We start from the raw sequence: 11,922 nt of genomic DNA on the forward strand, positions 1-11,922 counted from the left end.
AAACTGTTTTAAAAACTTTTGATCTGACTCAGCATGTACATGGACCCACACACAATCGTGGACACACTCTAGATTTACTTATCAGTAAGGGTCTAAACATTTCATCGATTGTTATTAAGGGTGTAGTACTGTCTGATCATTTCTGTATTTTCTTTGATATATTGATCTCTCCTGCCACTGAAGCTAGATCTGTGTCTGTCAAGAAGAGATGCTTAACCCTCTGATGGTCTTTATTTATGTCTACACTCGAGTTTTTTGGGGTCTCTAGTAGGGCTGTGTTGAAAAAATCGATTCACCAATTCTGAATCGATTTTCATATTAATTTCTAAAGATCGATCCGTAACTCAGAGGATCGATTTAATAATAGGCCTACATTTTCCCTGTGAACTTTAACTTGCCGCGTCATTGAATTCACGCATGTCACGCGGTCTTAAATTTCATTTAGTCAGGTCTTAAAAAGGGTTTACCCTCGTTTATTTCCAGAAACGCTGGCCGCAGAAAGTAGCAAAAAAATATGGAGTCATAGCCTACAAAGCGGAGCTCTAGTGCAGGGTTCTCCAACAAGTCGCTCGCAGCCTGATTGTAGGTCGCTCGCCAAGAGGCCGTTCACACGTTCACATATCGCGTCTTTTGCGCGCAGTTTGTTCAAATGTAGGCGCGCGGTAAGCGTGCTCATAATTGAAGCGACGCACTCGTTTTTTCCAGGCGCTGTCTGAAAGCTCAGTCAACAGGAAGGATGGGGGTGCACCCAAACACTACGGGTGTTTTTCTCTTCTCCGTATATAAATCTTGTAGCAGAGCTACAGCAAGCGTTTTTCGGTGGTGGAAATCCATTAGCTACTAAAACTTCTTTGTCGTTGTGGAGAGCGCAGTGCTTTGTTGCATAGCAACGACAGACGCCACGGGAAAATCGGACCGAATTTTACAATTAGTTATAAAAGATAAGGGGGATAGTTCTTTACAACCATCAATACTCCATTAATTTGCAGTTGAATGTCTATAATAATAGTATCAATATGTTGCATAACTACAGTCCTGTAATTCAGGTAACAGCTGGAAAAAAATGCTTTTTCAAAAACACTTATCTAAATCTCGAAGATCGGATCAGATCGGATCGAATCGAATAATAATAATCGATTCAAGATCTTGAGAATCGGAATCGAATCGATTCTTGAAATTTGAATCGAAACCCAGCCCTAGTCTCTAGAGACCCCAGACAATAACATTTAATTTTGTAACAAGATAATAGTTTTTTTTTTTACAAATGCAATTTTATTCTGTTTGTTAATGTTTTTACTCAACATTTGTGCAGTTTTTGGAGAATTTATGATATTTTTTAAATTTCTATAAATAAATAAATAAATAAATATTTAAATAGCCTTTTTACAAAAAAACAGCATTTGATGTAAAATTCACTTTATAAAAGACCCAGATTTCTAACTTTCATTCTTGGGGATAACATGGATAATTTTAAATGGTTTAATGTAACATTTATGCCCATTTTTTGGAAAATGCAGTTTTAAAATAAAAAATAATAATTTTAACCACTAGATGGCTATAGAGCTCCAGTATATGCTATTTGCTATTAGACTACCTGAAAGATATCTTTTCACAAGTTGGATTCAGTTGGATTCATATCTAAATATTATAAAATCACAATTATAACAAAAATAAAATATTTTTGTCAAAGTTTAGCATTTTTTTGTACCAAAAAACCCCCAGTTTTTCAATAATGTTACATTATGATTAGAATCAAACCTGAACAAAATGTTACAAAGAGAAATGTTGGAGTCTTAAGATTTTATCATTTATTTCAATCATTTATTTTTAATCTAATTCTAGATTCTAGACACACACAATTGTGTGTGTGTGTGTGTGTGTGTGTGTGTGTCTGAGAGATAAAGAGAGAGAGAGTGTGTGAGTACACATTGTCGATGTGCCAGTGTCACCACACCACTTTATATTTGTAGTGGTTCTGCATTTTGGATGATTTTATTTGACAAATTATAGCCTTACAAATGTTCCTGTGTGTGTGTGTGTGTGTGTGTTTACATTTTCAATGTGTCAGTGTCACCAATTTATTTTTGTGGTGGTACTGCATTTTGGATGATTTTTTATTTGACAAATTATAGCCTTACAAATGTTCCTGTGTGTGTATGCGTGTGTGTGTGTGTGTGTGTGTGTGTGTTTACATTTTCAATGTGTCAGTGTCACCAATTTATTTTTGTGGTGGTACTGCATTTTGGATGATTTTATTTGACAAATTATAGCCTTACAAATGTTCCTGTGTGTGCGTGTGTGTGTGTGTGTGTGTGTGTGTGCACATTTTTCAATTTGTCAGTGTCACCAATTTATTTTTGTGGTGGTACTGCATTTTGGATGATTTTATTTTACAAATGATAAGAAAACAGTTTTTATAGTCTCAAAAATGTATTCCACTATATGTGTGTGTGTGTGTGTGTGTGTGTGTGTGTGTGTGTGTGTGTGTGTGTGTGTGCGCTTGTTGTGAGCAAAATAATTCAGCATTGTGGATGCTTTTTGAATTGGTGGAAGTGTGCCACTTTATTTCTGTCATTTCTGTCGATGTGTTCTGCGTTGTTTCTGATTTTGATGATGAATTTTGTCTATTTTGATTGCGGGGTCTCCAGAGACCCCGAAGACCACGAGTGTCACAAATTTTGTCACGCTAACATAAAAACAGATATCATTCCAATTTTTTTTTTTTTTTTGTAGATCTAGAAAGTGTTAAGAGCCGTAGAAGGTTTCATACCATTTGGACAAAGGGAACATATTTTTTAATTTGAGCAAAAGTCATTTGCGGGTCAAAAAGACCACGCGGACCATCAGAGGGTTAAATAGAATTAAATAAAAAAATGATAAAAAAAGTTAAAAGTGTAATTGATGATATTGCTCCTGTTAAAGTCAGGAAGAAGAGTGGCAGACAAAAGGCACCTTGGAGAAACTCAACAGCAGTGCAAAATATGAAAAGACAATGCAGAAAAGCAGAGCGCATGTGGCGGAAGACAAAACTTGTAGTCCATTATAACATCTACAAAGACAGCCTTCATGCTTTCAATATGGAACTAGGCAAAGCTAGACAGACATTCTTCTCAAATATTATAAACAGCAATTTAAACAACACACGCACTCTTTTTGCTACTGTAGAGAGACTGACAAACCCCCCAAGCCAGATTCCCAGTGAAATGCTCTCAGACAGCAAGTGCAGTGAGTTTGCTTCTTTCTTCTCTGAGAAAATCAATAATATCAGAAAGGTGATCAGCACATCCTTGAGTTGCACTGAGGTCAGACAGATCAGACCACCTGAGAAAGTAGTTACTATGTCTGATTTCAAAGAAATTTAATGCAAAATTTTGGAAGAAACCGTACAGCACCTTAAAACATCAACCTGCACTCTTGACACACTTCCCACGTATTTTTTCAAAAGTGTGTTAACCGTCTGAGGTCTGAGCTGTTTTTTGGGCCCTGGAGGTGTGCTGACATGCTCTGACATTTCTGGTTATTTCTGTTACTTGTGACATGTTCATGGCTAAAGTCTAATTACACAGTATTCAGCACAAACTCTGCTACAATAATATATCAGCAGCATGTATGTAAAAGTTTGTAGTTTTGAGATAATGACATTTATGCGTGGTTTGTGAAAATACAAAAAAAAAAATTCTCACTGAAATAAGGCCATGAAACCCATACTGATTATTTCTTCACAAGACTTTTGAAAATTGTATGACGTAGCCTAGAATATTTGCTGCAAAACTATGTGAAAATCACCCTGACTGCTCATTCAGAGAAGACAATATATTGATTTAAAAATTTTACGACGTGTTTTGTGTGAAAAAGCTTTATGCGGGAGCTCATTAATATGTAAGCTTTTCACACCTGAGAAAGACAAAGAACCTCCCCTAACGGCCCTATTAGGAGCTATCAGGCCCTGCCATTCTGAGCAACCTTGCACAATACTGTAAATGAGGAGATTTAAAAAAGAATGGCTTTTAAATTGTTTGGATTTATTTACAACACAACATAATCCAAAGATACACAACAAATGCCAAAAAAGCACTTCAAAGACAGAGACCTTTGTGCCATTCCTAAAAACATTGTACATACCTTTCATTTCCAAGATTTTCACTTTACCATGTTCATGTACAGAGACTCATGTGAATGTTGATGTCCTCAGTGGCATCTGGGCCCTGAAAAAAAAAGTGAACATACTGATATCAAGATAAAGGCCTGCACGATTTTGGAAATAAATATTCGATTTTTCTGGTTAAAATTGCTTTTTAAAATTCCTTTTTAAAATTCACAGAATACACACACACACACACACAAATGTTTCCAACAATATATAATATAATGAACACCAGGTTTGTTGTGCCTTGTAGGCATAAGGTATATGCACAGTGCTGGATAAAATAATAATAACAATAAATAACCTATAGCAGTATAAATCTTCCAAAAGATTTCAGTAACAACTAAGCTAGAGAAAAATATATTGATTATCATGTTACTTCAAATGTTTCCATCCGTTATGATGATATGAAATGAGATAATAATAAAAACATGAAGCTGTTTGGTGCGTTTTGCTTTCATCCAAAATATGAGACAGTACATTCAAACGTGATCGCGCTGCAAAATATGATACATTCAAACGCGATCGCTATCCAAAATATGATACATTCAAACGCGATCGCGCTGCAAAATATGATACATTCAAACGCGATCGCGCTCAAATATAAAACATTATGGTTACAATATACATATCTACGTTTGAGCAGATATCCACAAACACAGTAACAGTAAACAAGGGGTCTAAATATTATAATATTCCCCATATATCTAGCAACAGTTCAACTGCAACGTGACATTTATGCAACAATAACAAACTAATATGTAAGAATTTCTTACCTTTCATCTTTCTTGTCTTCAAATCGCGTTCTTCTTCTTCTGAGGTAGCCTAAATCCAATGTAAGCTCAGGCACGTCTTTTAAACTCGATGAAAAGTGAAGTGAAGTGTTTTGTTGTTGAGGTAATGAGCGAGTTCGCGTTCCATGTGGAGATTTGCATGTGAATATCTTTTGCGCGAGTGGGCGTGGCCAAATTAACTGTAATGAGCAAGCGTTTGAGAAGCTGGACATCTTGTTGGTTTTATACAAATTACTTAAACAGAGAATATTTGTTTTCATTTTGAATCCGATCATTTAAAAGTACACACTTAAATGTTTATAAAGGTATATGGCTCATAAATGTGTGACAAGTATTCGCTGAGTTTTGTTTCAGTTTATAGACGTGCTCAAGAAAAAAAAGTTCACCGCGACGGAGAGGCAGAACGCACACCCTGTTTATTTTCTTTATTTTACAAAAGCACAATGTTTTGATTCGATTGTAAGTGGACACATACAAAAGGAGAAATATCACAGATTCTTTTATTATATTTCTTTTTTCTGTATGACCATACATGACGGAGTAATTTAAGTTTATAGTGCTACAATGTGGAGAAAATCCAGCAAAACGCGCCCACGCGTTTGTCGACTTCAGAGGGTTAAACAGTTTAGAAGCAGATCTTCTAGAAGTGGTAAATGCCTCACTTCTCTCTGGGAGTTTTCCAAACTCCCTAAAAACTGCAGTTGTCAAGCCCCTCCTGAAAAAGAGCAATCTGGATAAGACCATATTAAGCAACTATAGGCCGATCTCAAATCTTCCTTTCATAGGCAAGATCATTGAAAAAGTTGTCTTCAATCAGCTGAACAAATTCTTGAGCTTGAATGGATACTTTGACAATTTTCAATCTGGTTTCCGACCGCACCACAGCACAGAGACATCGCTCATAAAGATAATAAACGATATTGGCTTAAATACTGATACAGGTCATACTTAGATGGGAGAGGTTATTATGTGAGTATAGGAGACCACAAGTCTGAGTGGACATCCATGACATGCAGAGTCCCTCAAGGCTCAATTCTTGTGCCACTCCTCTTCAACCTGTATATGCTCCCAATGAGCCAAATAATGAGAAAGAACCAAATTGCTTACCACAGCTATGCAGATGACACACAGATTTACTTAGCCCTATCGCCTAATGACTACAGCCCCATTGACTCCCTGTGCCAATGCATTGATGAAGTCAACAGATGAATGTGTCAAAACTCTCTTCAGTTAAACAAAGACAAAACTGAAGTCATTGCGTTTGGACACAAAGATGAAGTTCGCAAGGTGAACGCATACCTTCAATGTCTGGGCTGTGGCTCTGAGTGAAACTGGGACTCCAGAGCCATTAAAGACAATAAGGAGAAAACAGGAATTGCAACTTTGCTGAGCAGAATCATTATCTCAACCTTAAACGCTAAATAAAATATTCTTTACCGTGATGTTATGTATGGAAGCATATTTGAAATAGATTTAAAATTTGTAACCCTTCAGTAGTCATGTCAAAGCAATAACTAAATCAGCATACTATCATCTGAAAAATATTGCAAGAATTAGATGCTTTGTTTCCAGACAAGACTTAGAGAAACTTGTGCATGCTTTCATCACCAGCAGGGTGGATTATTGTAATGGACTCCGCACTGGCCTTTCCAAAAACACCATAAGACAGTTGCAGCTCATACAGAACGCTGCCGCCAGGATTCTGAGCAGAACCAGAAAATATGAACATATCACACCAGTCCTCAGGTCTTTACACTGGCTCCCAGTTAGATTTAGGATTGATTTTAAAGTATTATTACTGGTATATAAATCATTCAATGGCCTAGGACCTCAATATATTGCAGATATGCTCACTGAATATAAACCCAACAGATCACTCATATCACTAGGATCATATCAGCTAGAAATACTAAGGGTTCACTCTAAGCATGGCGAGTCCGCTTTTAGCTATTATGCTGGAACCAGCTTCCAGAGGAGATCAGACGTGCTCCTACTGTAGTCACATTCAAAGCCAGACTCAAAACACATCTGTTTAGCTATGCATTTAATGAATGAGCACTGTGCCAATGTTCGTCCGACTGTTTGTACTGTACTGTATTTTATTTTATTTTATTTTTCTAAACTGTAAACTTATTTCTTTTTATTATTTTAATTTCTTCTATGTAAAGCACTTTGAATTGCCATTGTGTATGAAATGTGCTATATAAATAAACGTGCCTTGCCTTGCCTTGCCTTTTATAGTGTGGATCATTGTGGAGAGTTCAGCATGACAGCAGGATTACACAAATGTAGGTCTACACACACAATCATTTAGTGATTTATTGTTGATTTGTGTAATTTAGTGAAATGTTTCTCTTCTTGTGTTCAGATGCCTGTGATCTCACACTGGATCCAAACACAGCAAACTCTCGACTCATTCTGTCTGATGAGAACAGGACAGTGACGTGTGTGTCTGAGGATCAGCCGTATCCTGATCATCCAGAGAGATTTGATGATGTTCCTCAGGTTCTGTGTGGAGAGAGTCTGACTGGACGCTGTTACTGGGAGGCTGAATGGAGCGGATATGAAGCTGATATATCAGTGACATATAAAGGAATCAGCAGGAAAGGAGAGAGTAAAGACTGTGTGTTTGGATGGAATGACAAATCCTGGATTCTGTCCTGCTCTAATAACAGATTCTCTGTTTGGCACAATAATAACAGAACTGGTATTCCTGTCCGTTCATCCTGTAAGAGAGCAGGAGTGTATGTGGACGTGTCGGCCGGCACTCTGTCCTTCTACAGCGTCTCTGACACACACACACTCACACACTTACACACACTCAACACCACATTCATTGAACCCCTCTGTGCTGGATTTAGACTTTATGATGATAACTCCTCAGTGTCTCTGTGTGACATTAAACAGCGTCCTGAGAGAAACAACAGTGATACACACACAACCGGGTGAGTGAAATATACTGTGTCTTAGTGAAGGATTTCTCCAGGCTGAATAATAGTTCAATCCTCTGTTCTTCATACATCACTAAACACTAGAGATGCACCATATTGGGTTTGTGCTGATACTCCATATGCTGATATTTCACAGCATGTTTTGGCCAGTACCAATAAATACATATTTTCCTTTGTTTTGAAACAACACAGAGTCTCTCCTGTGCAGAGACTATAAACACATTATTCTTCATTTTAGTTAGTTTAGAGATAAATCTATTTCTCCTTCAGTTTCAGAGTTGTGAGGTCTCTGTGAATAGGGCTTAAGACTGATTTACTGGTATTTCTCTAAAGCTCCTGATCACACACGATCTCTAAACTGTAATTTGCTATTAATTGTCTGTAATTTTCTAGCTGTAGTGTGATCTTCTTTTCTATTAATATTCCTGAAGACGAGGAATAAGACAGAAATAGACAAATTCACTCAGTATTACTTGATCTATTCCAGCACTCCCTCAATTACAATCAAGCACAATTAACTGTAGACAGTTGTGTTGTGCGAAGTAAAACAGTCCAGTTCTTTATAGTCAAACTCATTTATTATGTTTGATAATGAACATTTCTGTCCACCCCAGACTGCTGATGGTCTTTATCTGTCCACCTCTGTGAAAATATCCACAGTTAAAAACACTGATTTATAGAAGACTTGACACATTATTCAGCTTGAGCTTATTGATGGAGAATATAGAGTTCATGTTGGCTAGTTAAACATAAACATAACTGGACAATTATGTGTGAATTAAACTCTCATTATAGTATATATGTGTTTGTTATATTAGATTGTGTGTTATTAGTGAGTGACATCACAGGTCAGAGTTCTCAACGGGTCGGGTCGGCCCGACAAACCCGACGGGACCCGCGGGTTCGGGCCGGGTTCGGGTCGAAAATATAATCAAATGACTCGGGTCGGGTCGGACCTCGGGCTTAATCTTTTCCAATCAGTGAAAAAAAATAAACATTTATTAATCATCGCTGCTGTTCACCGTAAAGAAAGTCTGGCTGCTGCGTGCAAGCGCATCACGGAGAGGGGCGGGGGCAGACCTGACGCCGCTGCGTGCACGCCGTCGCCTTTAGCCTGGAGAAGAAGATGGAGTTGGTGAAAAGTAAACTTGCCTCAGGTGAATTCACCGTCGCTACTACAGCCTATTTATATATTTAAAGTTTATTGTTTCAGTTGTTTGTATTGTTAAAAGGCGTGAACATTAAAGGTTGATTTGAATTTCCGTCTGCTGGTCATGATAATACGTGTATGAGAAAAAAAAAATCCGACGCGGCGTCGGGCCGCGGGCCGGGTTCGGGCAGATAATTCATGTTGATGTGTCGGGTTACATCGGGTCCGGGCTTTAAAAGCCACGAGCCGGGTCGGGTCGGGTTGTTATTTTCAGGCCCGTTGAGAACTCTATCACAGGTGTCAGTCGCAGCATTATATACTAGCTTTATATTTTCTCTCTGTCAAACTGCCTGTCAAATAGTTTTTATAGTAAACTGTTTGTATGTTGTTGGTTTTGAATTGTTGGTAATACTTTACAATAAGGTCCCATTAGTTAACATTCGTTAATGCATTAACTGTATTTGTTAACGTTAGTTAGTCAACTGTTCATTGTTAGATCATGTTAGTTCCGGTCCATTAAATAATATTGACAGATACAACTTTTGATTTTAATAATGTATTAATAAACATTCTGCCTTCTTCTGGTTCTTCACAGGTTCTCTCAGCCCAAACCTTCTGGGCTCGATATTCACCCGCTGCTGAACTGTCAGTCTTGTGTCCATATAGCTGATTCTGATCAGTGGCTTCAGATTGAGCCGTCGGCCTGTACAGATGAAGGAGGGTCAAAGTTCAGGGTCAGCACTGACCCAGGCCGTTACGAGTGTGTCAGGACCAGAATGCGATGGGTCTGTGACTGTGTCGTCACCCTTCAGTACCGTACCGTAGACGGACTCTTCCTCAACGCAGAGCTGGAGAGGCTGCAGTGCAACCGGATCGGTCCAGTGATTGACGTGACGGTGATCTCAGGGAAACTGGAGGAAGTTCATCTGCCCCATTACGCCTGTTTAGGAGAGTCTGACCCCTCTCTCAAAGATGCTGTGAAAGTCCTCACCGTAAAAGACGAGGGAATAACCACAGAACCTGTGCAGTTGACCCGATTCCATGCTAAGATTGTCCAACCATCCTTCTCTATTATAACTTTAATTATAAGTCGGATAATGGGATGGGACGAACACTGCGATCTTCTTCTCTACATGTGTTCTAAAGATCCTCTCATTCTACATCTCTACTTTTTTCCAGTTGATGACTGTGAAAAAAAAAAAATTGAGGAAATAGAAAAATCCTTTTCATCACGCATCATCAGGCGTCCCAGACCTGGCAGGCCATTTCGGATGAAAACGCCACACATTCTTGACGTTCCTGATGTTCCTGATGTTACTGGTGTCTCTATCGATCCCAAAGAAGGGATCACACTCACAAGAGAAACTCCCCCAAACTTCTTCAGGGTCAACACAAGTCTGGAGAATGATCTTCAAATGGCTCTTATAAGAGAAGAGGATCAGAAGACTGTCTGGACTACAACGATTAAGAAAAATGAACTCGATCTGATTCGTCCTAAGAGAGATGAGCCGCGTCTGAATAGTGATCAGATTCATCCAAAGAGAGACGAGCCGCGTCTGAATAGTGAGGCAGATAAAGCAAGATATTTTGATAACCATTGGCCAGATCTCATTCAGGGGGTTACTAATGTCCAGATAATTGCAGATAAACTGCGTCAGCAAGAACTAATTCATGAGGAACTATATTCAGAAATCACACAGAGTTTAACCAGTCAGGAGAGCATGAGAAAGATCTGTGACATTATACGCAAACACAGAGATCCTGTGAAAGCTGAATTCATCTCAGTTCTTCAGGAAGAGAAGCTTTACCCCTTTTGAACATTGGTCGACTGATATGGGTTTATCAGAACTTATCAAAATATACTCCTTTCTAAATATTCATTCATAGTAACATTACAAATAAATTAAAGTTTTTGCTTTGCTCTTTTTGCTCTTTACATTGTAAACGTTCTACAGGGAAATAAATGTAAGTTTTTGCACATCTAAGTAAATGTTCCTGTAAATGACTCTATTTTGTGAAGTTAGGTAGAAGGCTAGTCCACTACGGAACTCCGGCAAGAAGTATGACAGGAGACAGAAGATTGTTAACTGTTTATCTCTTCAGGATGTGTCAATATGTCCAACATCATACAGCCATTAGCTATAACTGAGGTGGTAGAATGTGGTTTAGTCTGAAATAAACAAATAAAGATATATAAGAATATGTATGAATACAGTAAACATAAAGATTCACCTCAGTATACATCATCTATACATGTTTATATTGTCCACAGCGCGGCAAATAGCGCTAAACATGTACACGTGAATTACATTGGCATCACTCGCCTCTGAACACACTAATCACGATATGAACATAATAACAACAATCGGATATACAGCTGCGACATGAAAGTGTTAATATATCGCGATATAATAGCTAAATATAAGGATAAATGAACTTACATTCATGCACGCACATTTACCACTCGTAGAAGATGGCGGCAGAAACGAAACTAAGAGTAAACTGAAACCGCTCTGGCGGAATGCACGTCAGCGCGCTGTTCGTGCGTAACAGCGTAATACACATTAAAGGGCTACCAATACCAAAAGTATAAGGAATTTAGTACAGCCGCCCCCAGATTAGCATAGCTAAAATGTAGAAGATATAAATTCCTTAGTTCTTAACATCGGTTTCATCACCGTCTGGGAGTGCTGGGAGTTGAACTAGCTTAGCCACAGGTCGAAGATACAGACGATCCTTTATTCTGACCTTTGCTGACCTAATATGACCATCTTCGCTGGGAACCAGACCCTCAACCCTACCAACAGGCCAGTGAGCACGAGGCAGTTGTGGGTCCACCACCATTACCGCCGTACCCTGAGTCAGATCCTGAGTCTCACGCTG

General features: G+C 38.5%; 1 protein-coding gene across 1 annotated transcript in view; it reads left to right on the forward strand.

The window, feature by feature from the left end:
• The window catches only part of LOC311286237 (NACHT, LRR and PYD domains-containing protein 1 homolog), a 76,987-nt gene extending 65,775 nt beyond the window's left edge, over positions 1-11,212 (forward strand). The window contains exons 7-9 of the mRNA XM_084402355.1: positions 7,180-7,226; positions 7,307-7,883; positions 9,635-11,212. Coding sequence (XP_084258481.1) covers positions 7,180-7,226; positions 7,307-7,883; positions 9,635-10,856 — 1,846 coding nt within the window. The 3' untranslated portion in view covers positions 10,857-11,212. The remainder of the gene's footprint in view (positions 1-7,179; positions 7,227-7,306; positions 7,884-9,634) is intronic.
• The last annotated feature ends 710 nt before the right edge of the window (positions 11,213-11,922 follow it).

Source organism: Rutilus rutilus (assembly GCF_951802725.1).
Source record: "Rutilus rutilus genome assembly, chromosome: 2".
Taxonomy (NCBI): Eukaryota; Metazoa; Chordata; class Actinopteri; order Cypriniformes; family Leuciscidae; genus Rutilus; species Rutilus rutilus.